Source organism: Aquila chrysaetos, chromosome 3, assembly GCF_900496995.4.
Source record: "Aquila chrysaetos chrysaetos chromosome 3, bAquChr1.4, whole genome shotgun sequence".
Lineage (NCBI taxonomy): Eukaryota > Metazoa > Chordata > Aves > Accipitriformes > Accipitridae > Aquila > Aquila chrysaetos.
Genome location: NC_044006.1, coordinates 76,387,820 through 76,402,135, shown reverse-complemented (window position 1 = coordinate 76,402,135; position 14,316 = coordinate 76,387,820). Strand labels below are relative to the sequence as shown.

Genomic DNA, 14,316 nt, shown 5'->3' with positions numbered 1-14,316 from the left:
TCTTCTGCAAGCTCCCAGGGTGTCACCCACTGCCCACTGGTTTCCACCACAGATTTTCAACTGGACTCAACTGGTTAGAGCAAAAGCAGTTCAGCCCCACACAGTTCCCGCAGAAACAGGGAAAGGGAAGCTAAGAAGGGGCAACGGGAATCAAAGAGAGGGCTAACAACCACCCCAAACCCCATCCCGCCCCACTTTCTACTGCAGGTCCCCCCCCAGACAAGGCAGCAGCACCGAGCAGGCTCAGCACAGGTTTTGCCTTTCTAGGAAAGCACCGAGGCCCTCTGATCCAAGCCAGTTCTTCCCCAGCTAAGAATAATCCCCCCAGCTGCTGTTTGATTTACACATTACCATGGACGCGCAGTGTTTTTTATCTGGTAGATATACAGGGGGAGAGGGAGCAAGTCTGCGTGTGTTCGTTCTAGTTAATGTTTCCTGTGCGGTTCGGGCCGTTATGCCTACAGGTATGTTTATTCCACTACTTTAGCAAACCAGCAGACTTTTTAATGGAACTGTTGATATTTTTCCTGGCTGATCCTCCTGGAGAGGCGAGGCAGTGTACAAATGAAGTTCATTCCTTGCTCCAGCCTGAAGCTACTCTTCTCCTCCTGGGACCGCAGGGAATTGAAGGTTTCCATTGCACTGGTCAGATTTCTTCCTTCTCCAGCCTTCAAGTTTTAGATACATAAACAGAGGCGCTCAGGCAGCTGACAGTAGCAAGAGCAATGCATGGCTGGTGCTTTATGCAAGGGCAGCAGCTGCACTGAAAATCCAGTCATGCATCTCCCAGCAAGGCTCTGGAAAAGGATAGCCGGTGCAACACTGCACCCCTAAAATGAAGCTTGTTTTGCAGGCTGAAGCGAGGGGTTTCCTGCTTACTAGCATTTCAGAGATCACCGAGCCATCAGTAGATTCCCCCACACGTTTGTCTTTGAAGCCCCTTTACTGCTGCAACAGGAGCAGTAACTCCAATCCCAGAGGGCTCTGCCTCATCAGGCACCTATAGAAGATGCTTCCAGACACAGTCTATAATCTAACAGCCCTTGGGGGTCCCGGGAAGAGCCAAGGGATGAGCACCAAGTCCCCAACTCCGCTCACAGCCTGCTCCCCCTGAAGACAGCCCTGTTTTACGAGCTGAAGCACCCTGAGGTTAACGAACATGCCCAAAGCCGTACAGATGCCTGGCAATCTCTCTGCTCCCTTCACCGCCATGGAGCAACAAGGTAAAACTTACTCCTGGCCTCTGAACGCATCCAGACACATCAGCCACCAGCTCTAGAGCCACTTCAACTGAAAGCGCTTGAAAGGAGTGCTCCGAAGAGCTCTGGTAACAGAGTATACGGCCCCAGGCAAGAGCATCTGTTTGGACAAGGCTACCCCACCGCCCCCGTGCTGCTCATCTGCCCAACAGCAAGCGAAGCACAGCATCCCTGAGAGCAGCTCCCCAGCCTCCTACCACCCTCAGCGCTGGAGCAGCCACCCCTGGGAGTCACCTCCACACCATGAGATGCCCCCCCCTGCCTACAGCATGGTCTGCAAGGGAGAGCATCCAACTCCAGCCAGCTGCTAGGGGACACGGTAAAAATACGGCCGGTGTCGCCGCGTAACGGGGTCATCGAGCCTGGTGCCGTCCCAAACTCCAATGAGTCAGAAAAGACCAAGCCTTCAAGCTCACCTCCCCTCTCCCTGTGCCAGCTCCAGCTCTCAGATTTTCCATGAGCCTTGCAGCAGCCCAAGCAAGCGCCTCAAGGGATGCAGCGCTGAGGGAGGATGCCCTTCTCTTACCCCGGTACCTCCCACAAGGCAGTGTCTGGGACAGCCCACTGGGAACCCAGTCCGTGCACTTGGGAAGACTGGGACCACAAGCTCCCCAGAGACAAACTGCAGCTAGTTTTAAGGCATCTCCACTCCATCAAGTGAGATTTGTTTCTGCATGGCTGTTGATCCCTCTGCAAGCTCGGGAGACAAATGCAGGATTACGTCTGGTCCCACTCCCCTCCAAATACCATCTCTTTGGCCCAGCATCTGTCCCACACCTTGCGGAAACATGTCTCTGCCTATAAACACATTTTCATCAGCGGTAAAAACCAGCATGGAGATTATGGCTTGTAACGCTGACCACAAGGACTGCTCAAAGCCTTGGTTAGTCCAGTTCACGCTCTCCCAAGAGCAGCTCTTCGGCTTCAGTCCTCTCTTCAAACTCATGCTAAGCCTCTGGATTTCCAGAGTCAACATGGGACAAGCCAGAAGATAGAAATAGTCACCAGAGATGCAACACAGCCGTGCTAATGAGCCAAAGGAAGTGTTGGATCTTTGGTTAGACCCTGTAATTCAGCTGAAGTGGCTGTTTCACCTCTGGCCTGTCAGATCAACTTGCTAACCACAGACTGGGAAATAGCTCCCTGCTAGCTCCCAGCAGGAGATTTATCTTTGGCAGGGGCTGAAAACATCCCTGCCCCCCCTCACCTTTGATTACAGAGAGGCCCAGAGATGCAGAAAGAGAGCTATGCTCTAAGTTTGCCAGGTATTTCAAGATCTCACCTTACACTGGAAGAGGATTAGGGCTAGAAAAGAATTCCGTCAAGATTAAGCAAAACAAGTCAGTTCTTTTAAATAAAGTATCAGTTCTGGTGAACTGTCCCCAGAGGGGTTTGGGCTCCAGGATAGGGTTTCTTGTTGGAGATGGGCAGCCCTGGAGAGCTGTAGCGCAGCAGGGCTTGCAGCGGAGCAGTAAGCTGAACTCCGTGTCCCTGAGGTGGGCAAGCTCCACTGAAGTCGTAGATAGCACCGGGAGAGGTCCCTGTAGCCAGTCCAAAAGGCTTTTCCCACGTTGGATCCTCACCCGAAGAGCAATCGCGCTCAGCAGTTTCCCAGGTACCCAGTCCCACCAGCTGCCCTGGCTCCCAGGTGAATATCCCACCCTGAGCTGAACTTGGCTCCCGGACGCTCTGATGTCACAGCACATGTCATAGCTCATTCATTCACATCATTGCTGAGACCCGAGCAAGACCAAGGCTGGTTCTATACATTGGAGAAGCTCAGCTCTGACGTGGCCCAGGTCTGTAGGGTACAGATGCTCCCATACCTGGGGGGGACACTAGAAGTCCCCTTTGAGACCACTGAAGGAGATATCCAGGTGTCCCCAGACCTGGGTGGATTGGGATACTTGTGGTTGAGGCTAGAGAGCAGAAGGATGTAAAGCAGCTGAGAAACACCCAAATACACAGTGGCCTTCCTATACTAAACTCAAGTGGAAGAACATTTTCTTTGCTTGCCTGGGTATTTCGCAACGCCTTGTCCGATGTACCCTCACCCACGCTCCCCAGAGCTGGAAGGCACTGTCTCAGAAGAGGCTCTGCACCCATAGGAGACAGGACTGACTGGTTTTCCATGGGAATCAGGAGACACTGAAGTCAAAGCAAGATTTTGGGGAAGAAAGCCATCTGGGAAACAATCTGGCAGACCTCCTGCAGGTGAGACACCGACCCTTCCTGCAGGCAGAGTGAGGAGCTTCAGTGTTAAGGCCAAGCAGGACAGATCCCCATCAAAAAAAAAAACCCACCCTACCAGCAGTTAGCTACCAGAGGTCTTAGCACTGTTTCAAAGTGAAGCATTGTATTGATCACCAGCGTAAAACGAAGCCCCCATAAGCTCAGCTTCAGGCATAGCCACGGAGCGCTGTCTCAACACCCAGAAGACTGAACACCTTGGCAGTTTCAGAGAGCAAGGTGTTTACTAACAGTAATCCTAAAAGATGGAACTGGAAAGCCCCACAAGAGGTCCTCTGCAACATGCAGAACCAGCTTCATCTCCAATCTTCAGCTGCAATCTCTAACAGAAGTGCAGTTATGCACACCCAGGGCTGCCCGGCTTTGCTTCATTGCAATACCAACCATGAGATCACCGATCTTAAAAAAAAAAAAAAAAAAAAATCAACCTGCAGAGAAGACATTACAATGAGGATATTTAAAGGTCTGAGCTCACCATAATAGTGAAAGCCAGTCAAAGCACCCAGCTCAGCAGGGGTTCACACAGCAAGATCTACACTGGGATTTCACTGCAGGCAGATGGTGAGCAATGCCTCTGTGCAGTTTCTTTGAAGCAATCGGGTGGGGAAGTCTACAAAAATCACAGCAAGTCACAAGAGCATCCTGCCAGGCCGTGCATGCCCAAGCTGAGCGGATGAGCACTCCGCTGTAACATGAACACTCGGTGGTCCTGCAGCCCCCCCAGCCAAGCCTCTGGAGGGGTCAGCTAGCGCCAGGGCACTCCTCCGCACGCTGCAGCAACAGAGAGTACGCTCCCAAATGCAGAGCTGGGAAAGCTGTCACATACAGCTGATTGATGACAGCAGGGAAAATAAATAAGGCACTTTGTGGAGGTGGAATTTAAAGGGTAATAACTTGCTCTGACTGGAAGTTAGAACAGGTATTCCTGAAGACATGGGTGAGCCCACCTCCGAGGATGCTCACCTGGCAGCGCTGATGCTTTTGGAACCAAGTCGTGACCAGTTCCTCTTGGGAAGAAGTTAAGAGGCACTTAAGACACAGAAGCAAGAAACCAGTCTCAAGCCATGGGCTCTGCACAAAGTAATTAATCTTGGCAGCCTGTCACATCTACCTGCATGTTATACATTAAGGCATCGCCCAGGGGTCAGACTCAAAACATACCTTTGTGTACCTCAAAGTAAACTGTTGCTAGACCCTAAAGACAGAGAAAAAAAAATCTAAGTAATCCAATGGAAGCCAATTCTTTTGCTCATGAGCTGACCTCTTCCAAAAGGACTTGGCCTTGAAAGCAACAGTTGCTTGACTCCACTTGCTTTGGGAGGCTGCTCTATAGTTTGATTTTCAGGAGGTTTCCCAACAGCAGACCAAGGCTCTGGGCTAAACTTCTGCCCATTCCTCCCAGGATTGCCTTAGTCAGACAGGGCCATTTGACAGGTTTTTTTTTTTTTTTTTTTTCAGCAAAGCTCAGATATTCCTATGGGCATCTCAGTACTTCATTCACATCTAGGGGAAATCACATGTTGCTCCGCAGCGCAAGAAGCTACCTCCTACTATGCACAGTAAATGGTCAATTATGCTACTTCAGTCTCTGGAAGACTCAGAGCAGTTTTTCCAAGAAAGGAAACTTTTGCCACAATTGTGAAACTTGTCCATCCAGCGCACAGCAAATGCAGAAGTCAGAGCAAGCTAGTTTTTCGTCAAACTCCATAAGCATCTGGCTATCCAATTAACACTATTTTAATGAGCTAGGCCAAATGAATCCACTCACAAAATTCATGCCAAGTCCCATACAGCCTGACATCCCATCAACATGAACTGCACGCTCCATGCTACCTTCCAAGCCAGCACAGACTCAGCATTAATGTCAGATACTGTTGAGTTTGCATGTTCTACAGTGGATGTATAGAAGAGCTGTTTTGCTCTGTGTTCTTTCCAAAGGAAGAGTTCAAGTTTTTTTAACCTGTCATTTCCCCTTCCCCCAAAAGAAATCCTTCAGCAACTGAATTAACAAAGTACTCCCCACACCTTACAGAAGAATGATTTAAGATCACAGGCAGACTGAAAGACCACATAGCTCACGCAGGAGCTGCTTGATCCATTTGAAATAGAGTTCTCTGCAACAGCTAAGGAAAAAAGTCAGAATAGATTTTTCTATCAGCTAAAGCAAATCCTGTAACTGCTATGTTTATCCATGTAGTCAAAATACTCCGTTCCACTTAGCACAGTGCAAACAGGCATTACAATAAAATGTAAAGCTTACTGAGCTGATAAGCTTCATAAGTGTATTTTATGACAGTATCTCAAGAGATAAGGCTCATTAGCACTTACAGCCACGATTTGAGGGAACCTTAAAAAGCAGTTAAAAACAGGGGAAGAGGAAAAACTTGAGAATAAACATCAAAAACCAGCTTCTAAAGGGTTAACCCTTTCCACCCAGCATCACAATAATTTCTAGCTCCTACTTAACTTGACCTGAGCTGGCTCCCCAGCTCTGGATCCAGCAAGTTAGGAAAACATATCCTACCTGTCCTGCCCACAGCCAGACCGTGTGCTGGTCCAGGACCTGCAGCACCAGTCTCCCTGCAGCCACATTCTGCAGGAGCAGCAGTGGCCTCCCACCAGCATTTAAGAGTGCAAGCAACAGACCCTCTGCTTAGGGCTGTCAGATTAAGAAACCAATTGCATTAACATGCTACAAGCCACTGGAGAGATTTTTTTTTTTTTTTTTTTGGCTGCACAGAGAAAGGCTGCTTCATTATGGAGGGAAGCCAGAGGCTCAGCATGTTTGCAGTCTGGAAAGCCAGGTACATGAGACTTCTTGGATTGCTTCAACACACCCCCTAAGGGAAGCACTGGGAAGCTGGCAGGTTGCTACCTGGACAGTCAGGGAGCTTGGGGTAAAAAAGTTTGTTAGACTAACATAGTCTAACATAGGCTTTTAGTATGAACTAAGCAAGGGCCATCCCACCCAAGAGTACTTTCTCCAGGAGGTAGCTGGAGGGGCATGGTTAGGCACAGAGAGCCTTCACATATACCAGATCAAGACAGTTTTAATGCAGTGAGCCTTCTCCTCTCAAATGCCTCAGGTAAACATTAGGATGAGTTGGCCCATTTGTACTCTAGAGAACTCGGGTGACTCGAGAACCCGAGTCCCGAAGGTCCCGCATTGCTCGATGAAACTGGAGCAGAGGATCTCCATCAGGCTTCTGGCAGCAGAAGTCCTTACACCTCTGGTGGCCTGAGACTATGCTCAAGACGGTCTCCCTCCCAGGGATATGCAGCATCTCCTCAGTCTCCAAAAACAGCTTCAAAACCCCCTTCCAACCTAAGTCCCTCTTAGAAAGCAGCGATGCACAGGGACTTAAGAAGGAGACGGGGCAGGCAAGTCTAGCCTTCAGCTATTCTGAGCTGAGCTTTCTAGGTCCCACCATCCCTGTGCAGCTCTGGTCAGCTCTGCATCAGAAACTGCCTCACGCAGTGGAACCACTCGTGATGCTCACCGGCTCAGTACCTCCTCCGACTAGTCAGGCTCCTCCATGAATATGGATAGCACAGTTCAGCGGTGCCTTCTGGTTTAGCTCTTCCACCAAAAAAACCCAAAAAATATCTCAAGGAGCCTTTAAATATCAACATTTCACAGAGGAAAACACCAGGAATAAAAGCACTGTCAGCATCTCCCTAAATGAAGGGAATGGAATGGAGCATCCCTGGAACAGGAACATCTTCTCCAGGAGGCAATTGCACCAAGTCTGCCAGCACAGCGCATTAAGCAGACAGAAAAAAATGAAGAAAGCAGCAAAGATTGACAAAACCCAGTCTGGTCAGAAAGATTCAAACTAAGAAGCATCACATTGGCTTCTCCCTGCAGTCTTCCAGACCTTCCACTTAACCCTCCCCCCCTTCCCCCCAATCCCACAACCTAATTCAATTACCTACCACTGAATAAGCCTTAAGGCGATTCTCATTACCCTGCGATAAAGCACAAGGCCCTTAATTATTAAACACTCATGGGCTTTTTGTGTTGGGGTTGTGGGGCTGGACTCCCTTTTATTGTTGTTAGCAGCTTCCAGAAAGCAAGTTAATCATTGACCAGGCCTTTCACCAGGAGACCAGAGTCCTATAGATTCCTGGTCTCCAGTTCTGCATCACCAGTCACACTAAATAAAGTCACTGGCCTCCTGCTTTGCCAAGTATACACTCAATATTCCCCTAACAGCCATCTTCTCCCCCTAAGGAGTCCTCTGTAGCACTGGTGAACCCTGCAAAAAAACATGCAGTTTTTGGAGACTGAGGCTGCATACAACGCTCACCATTAAATTGAGTTCAGAGAAAAATAGCCCCAGTGTCTTTCCAAGTAAGGGAAACTGAGGCACAAAGGTAGCGGTTCCCAAGTCTCAAGCAACATGGTCTTTCCCATACAGAAGTCTAAGACATACTAATCCCTGTCTGAATAAAGTTTTGTTCCATCCTCTAAGTACACTGCAGGTTGAAGGCACTTTCAGGTACTTCCCAGCCTGATCTGGGACAGATCCCAGTCCCCAGGGCTGAAGATGCAGGTCTGGTAGACCCTAGCTGCACGCACAGATATTTTTCCAACTGCTCCTGGGTTTGTCACCACCCTTATGGCACTTCATCAAATCCAGTGCCACCTTCAAACATCTACAAAGCAAATGCTTCTTCTGGGCACGGGGTTCCCCTTCGCAAAGGAATGGAGGTTAAACACTGCTTTGAATTGACCCAGAGGGGCCAACTTTGGGAGAGAAGCCAGTCAGGACTCGGATCAGTCTCTACGTGACAATTCACCCTGCTCAAAAGGAGCAGGGTTAAAAAAAAAAACCAAAAAAACAAACAAAAACCAACACAGCCAGGCACACCCTATTCCAAGGAAAACCAGAAACCCAGCACCTTAAAAACCAGCATCGCCATCTAGAAAAAAACAGAACACCACAGGGTGGGATGGCAAAGCCTCCCTCCCAGCCCCAGGAGCTGCCTCCTTACGCTCCAGCTGTGTTTGCCTGCGTGCCGCATTCCTCCCTCGCCACCCGAGTCCAGGTTTTGTTTTTTTGGGTTGCGCCGAGAACCAGCTGCTCCATCTCACACACGCCAGAGACGACCGGCGCGTCTGGAAAGCCAACGCGCTGTGGCCTGGCTACGCAACAGCTTCCCGAGAAGTTCACACGCCTTCAGCCGAAGCTGGAAACGCGAGCGTGTGGCCCCACACTACCATCAAGTGACAGGTACAGAAATTCTTGATATGCAACAGCCATGTTAGCACCTAGCGTATCCCGCAGGCTGGAAAAAACAAGCAGCAAAGCCTGCCAGCACCAGTGGGCTTGCTTTTATTGGAGATGACATTCAAGCTGATGCCACACGCTTGTAGCGAGAGTTCAGAAGCTCACGCTAACTCTCAGCCCCCTTAAGATCCCACCCCATCAGGGTGGTCACAACCCCTGAATACCCCTTCAAGTCCAGCATTCGGATCTTTTCTAAGTAATTTTAGTAAAGTCACACCCTCAGTTGCAGGGTTTCTACCCCAGCAGCACCTAAAGCATAGCAGGGTACCTATTCTGCACCTGCCAATGGGAACAAAAATATATTGCACTTCCCACACCAAAAAAAAAACCCCCACCATGCAGCAAGGAACCTGCTCTCGCTAGTGATGTGTTGGTAAATTAGGGCAAGCTATGCTTCCCCTCCCTCCCCCCCGAGCATTTAAGGGTTCCTGTTGCCTGCGTGCAGCATACAGATCAGTTACATTTATGAAGAACATTGCAATCTGTCAATATAAACACTATGTAAGCATGAGCCACTTGTAACATTACGACTGTCTTGACAAGTGTTTGCAAAGGGAGCAGAGCTGCTCAGCTGTATCTCCCATACACCAACCCTTCTTCCAGCAAGAAAAAAAAAAGGGGGTACATCAAAACTGAGTCAGACTATAAATGAGAACACCCAGAAAGAAATAGAGGAGTTTTGCTTTATGGCCTGGACAGGTCACAACCTCAGATCCACAGACCAGGCAGCTCAGGATAGCAGCAAGCTCCTGCGGGGCTGGTTTGCCTTCCCGCTAGCACCAGGGCACAGCAGGACTGAAGTTAATCAGCCTGCCTGTCACCCCAGCATGGCTAATCTTGTCATCTGCCACTTCCAAAGCCCAGTAGTGCAAGACCCAACACAATTCCCAGATGCTGCTATGGCATTTCCACCACCTCCTAGCCACAGTTGAGAGAGGAAAGGGAGGGAGGGGGAGGTACCCACACCCAAAGCTTGTCAGGCACAAGAAAAGCAGAGCAGGGAGGAAAAGTGAAATGCAATGCTTTCTCAGGGACCCCGGCAGTCTGGGGCTGCTCCAAACTACCCCATCAGCCAGTTGCAATATGGTGCAAATTAGTTTTCAGACAGCCCAGCTGCAGAGGAGATGGCTGAACATAAAAGCAGGCTCACTTTTAGAACAGCCAGTGCATCTCAGCCAGCCAGTCTCAGCTGATGCTTATCTCAAGGCAATGCTTCCCCCTCTGGTATAGACTCCGCCAGTAACAGTCTCCCATACGGATTCCTACCCTAAAATGCACCCGTCATCATCGTCAGGCATCCTGACGGGCAACTCTAAACCCACCACAAGCCATCAGGTCCTGCTCACTTTTGGAGGCATGCTTTCTCCTCTCTAGCATCACGAAGTGTATCGGAACAAGGCTTAGGAGCTGTAGCATCACCACATCCCTGAAGCCAGCCTCTTTCAGCTGCTTTCTGGTAATTAGGGCTAGCAAACCCCTCCTGAGCAGGTGCCTATAGAGACTCAGCTCTGCTTACTGCTACACATCAGCATCACTTCAGGTCCACCTTTGCCCCATCTGCACCAACGCTTTCTCTCCCATACACGGAGCTCTACTTCCAGAGGGCATTTCTCATTTTGGGCTGCTTGTGCATCCCTCTAAGAACACCACAGCCAGACATACGGCGAAGCAGCGGCCTCCGGCCGTGGCCTTCCCACCCCAGCATCCTCTCCCGCTCGCTAGCTGCCCCTGTGGGACAGACACAGACATAACTACATGCTGACACAATCTTGTTATCGTGTAACCATGCCCGATTTCTGTCCCCATGCACTAATTCCCCGCCAGGCCACACATTTGGAGACACTGAATTCTTTCCCTGAAATAAGACATTGGGGATGGGAAGGGGGGGGGGGGGAGAAGGGATCATCCACAGCTGTCCCTATCCCCCACCAGACTGCGGAACGGAGCAGCTAAGCTGCAGCTACAGCATGACATCTGTTTAACACAGCCGCCTGCCACGCTCTGCGCCCCGCCACCTCCTCCGACAGGGATGTTCGCACCCGGAGCGGAGGGTCCAGCAGGCCACCTAAACGGTGTCATGGTAGCTTTGATGATGCCTTGGACTGGGAAAGAATGTCCCTTCCCCTGCCCAGAAAGGGGTTTGCGTTAACTAAGCCTACTTCAGCATTTCAGCTCAGCTCCTGAGCAAAGGGTGATGCACCCAGGTCTTTAGGAAAGGTCTATTTTAAGATAAAAGAGATGTCCTTCCTCACCTGGAGCTGTTCCTCTAGGCGTGTGGCTACCTTTCTAGGCATACCAAGAAGGGCTAATACTAGCCTTCACAGGGCACTCGCAGGGGCACCAAGAGCTCTGCAGGAACATACGGCTTTTACCAGGTAAGATTTACTTTCCTTATCAATATACAGAAGCCCGCAGCAAGGAGGGCTCAGCTTTTCCACACACACTTGTTAGATCACATATCGCTGGGGATTAGCGGGGACCCTGGACCTCAGCAGTGACTATTCCCCCGTGTCCCCAGCAGCTCAGCAAGTGCAATCTCTGCTTTAGGCCTCTTGGAAGAACAAAGAGGAGATTAGCAGCAGATGCTGCTCCTTCGCTGGGGCTCTAACCAGAGAGCGGGATGCTTTGCATAAGCAAACTTCGCCGCGCATCGCAGCAGCCCCGGAGCACTTGGAGTGCACATCTGGCTGGGTGCACATCTGGCAGCATCTCCTCTCCCCCCCTTATTGCCAGAGAGGGAGCCTCAAATCAGAAACAGCAGCCGTACCGAGACAGAGAGAATAACCCAAAGCGGTCAGGACAGACCTAGCAGCACACTTCCCTTGGCTCGACGTGTTCGCTCTTAAGTTAAAATCTACACCAGCCACACGAGGCCAGAAGAGAAATCCCAGAAGCAAGCGACTGGAATGAGTTACCTGCTGCACTACAGCAGATTCCCGTACCGCGTGGATTAACGGGAGAGTTACAGCCAAGCTCCTTACAAGCCCTGTCAGTCCCTGAGGCACAGTACAACTGCACAGTGCCGGTGGTCTTCGGCAGACACGCGAGCTAACGGGCTCGGTACGGCCCTCCGTGTGCTGCCGAGGGAGAAAAGGGCTTTTCCTAAAAACCTGCAAACACAGGACAGGCTGTTTCCTCAGAAAACCAGCCCCAGCAGCAGGAAGTTAAATGGTTCTCGAGTTGGAAACAGAAGATGTAAGTAGCACTGTTTGGAAAACTTTGCCAGACCACAGGCAATGGACAAGCCTCAACACCAGGATTTGTTTTACTGGAAAGAGGGGGAAAAACCTCAAGTCTGCTAAAACATTCTCCAGGGCCGGTCCAGTGGCTCCTACCAGCGGTCACAACAGAACATCCCCAAAGGAAGCAAGAACCATCACTCTGGAGTAAACTTGCACCGAAACCCCTTAATCAGGCACTCGCACCCCACTCCCCTCACAAACCGACCCCATGCTGGGACTAAGCCTTTAAAAATATAATGAAAAAAGACAAGAGGCAGCTACATTAACACCCCAAAAAAGCAAAACGGGGGGGGGGGGCGCGCAGATGGAAAGCCAGCAGGGACCCATCGCTACGGCCTGAAAATTCACGATGCGGCTGCGGGGGGGGGCTTGAAAAAAAGGGGGTGAGCGGGTTTTATTTGGCTCCTCCATATCAGCCCCCCCCCAACTCCGGAGGAAAGGGGATGGGGGGGGGGGGGGGGGGGGGCAGCGGGATCCACCTGCGCGGCGCGGCCCGAGCTTTTGGCGCCCCCTGCCGGGCGCGCCGCCGCACCGCGCACAGGTGAGCAGGGCGGGATGCGGCGGGACCGCTCCGCACCCAGCCCGGTGGGAATCCTCACCTCCTTCGGGAATAAATTTTGCACCGTCGCAGGCTGGTGATGGCAGCATGCAGACCCCCCCCCCCCCCCCAAAAAAACAAACAGAAAAAAAAACAACCAAAAAAACCCCAAAAACAACGCCGCCGGGGTGATGGCGGGACCCGCTTGCCAGCACCTGGTGCTGAAGCATGCACTTAAATAGGGGAAAAAAAAAAAAAAAGAGTTTTTTCGGCGCTGTCCCATGCTGGTGGTGGTTACAGCACGCACCTGGGAGCCGAGCTCCTCGGTCACCCCGCCACGGGTCCCCTCGGTGCGGGCCACCGCCGCCCACCCCGTCGGGGACAGGGCAGAACGAAACGCTCCCTCGCCCTCAACGGGGTTTCTGCCCGCGGCCCCCCGGGAATGCACGGCACCCCCCGGCAGGCTGCAACCTGCAGCTCGCGGAGAGCCCGGCCGTGGCAGGCAGCACGCCGAAGGGATTAGGGAGAGCCGGCTCCGAGCGGCGGGCCGGGTTTGGGAGGGGGGGGGCACGGGGTTGTCGCTCCCCGGGGCGGCTGTCAGCGCCGGCGGGAGGGGATGCAAGAAGGCAAGGAGCCTGCCGGCAGGCGCACAGCAGCATCCCCACCTCGAGCGGGACGGCCAAACGTACAAAAAAAAGCCCTTTTGCAACTCCCCCCCAAAAAAAAAAAAAAAAAAACCCACCCAAGCCAAAGCAAAAGTTAAAAAGGAGGAGCGGGGGCGGCCGGGCACCTACCCGAAGTAGGCGGCGGAGGGCCGCGGGGCGCAGGCGAGCAGCCCTAGGAGAGCGCAGGAGGAGAGCCATCCCAGCAGGACGTGTCCATCCAGCATCTTGCAGCGGCGCCGGCGCTGCTCATCTCGTTCCCCCGCCGCGCCCGCTGCGGCCCCCGCCGCCCGCCCCGCTTCTTATAGCGCGGCCGGCGGCGAGCGCCCGGCCGGCGGAGGGGCGGGGCCGGGGGCGGGGAGGGGCGGGGCGGAGGGCGGGGGGGCGGGGCGGGAGGCGGTGGGGGCACGCCCACTCCCCGGGAGGAGGGAGGGGGGGGGAGGCGGAGGAGGAGGAGGAGGAGGAGGAGGAGGAGGAAGGGGGGGGCAGCGGCGCGGGGGGGGCGGAGAGAGCGGGACGGGACGGGACGGGGGAAACGGCCGGGCAGGAGAGGGCTGCGCTGGCGTGAGAGGGTCAGGCAAATGGGCAAGGGGTGGGCGTGCAAGAGCCGGGCAGTCGTGCAAGGGCTGGGCAGTCGTGCAAGGTTCAGGCAAATGTGCAAGGGCTGGGCATGCAAGGGCTGGGCAGTCGTGCAAGGGCTGGGCATGCCAGGGCTAGGCAGTCGTGCAAGGTTCAGGCAAATGTGCAAGGGTTAGGCGTGCAAGGGCTGGGCAGTCATGTGAGGTTCAGGCAAATGTGCAAGGGCTGGGCGTGCAAGGGCTGGGCAGTCGTGCAAGGGCAGGGTAGTCGTGCAAGGTTCAGGCAAATGTGCAAGGGTTGGGCGTGCAAGGGCTGGGCAGTCGTGCAAGGGCAGGGTAGTCGTGCAAGGTTCAGGCAAATGTGCAAGGGTTGGGCGTGCAAGGGCTGGGCAGTCGTGCAAGGTTCAGGCAGATGATGTGCAAGGGTTGGGCGTGCAAAGGCTGGGCGTGCAAGGGCAGGGCAGTCGTGCAAGGGCAGGGCAGTCATGCAAGG

The 14,316-nt window shown here is 52.7% G+C and overlaps 1 protein-coding gene across 1 annotated transcript in view; it reads right to left on the bottom strand.

Moving 5' to 3' along the window:
- Window positions 1–13,512, bottom strand: part of WNT9A (Wnt family member 9A) — a 56,561-nt gene extending 43,049 nt beyond the window's left edge. Inside the window, exon 1 of the mRNA XM_030010382.2 lies at window positions 13,378–13,512. Coding sequence (XP_029866242.1) covers window positions 13,378–13,472 — 95 coding nt within the window. The 5' untranslated portion in view covers window positions 13,473–13,512. The remainder of the gene's footprint in view (window positions 1–13,377) is intronic.
- Window positions 13,513–14,316: the final 804 nt, after the last annotated feature.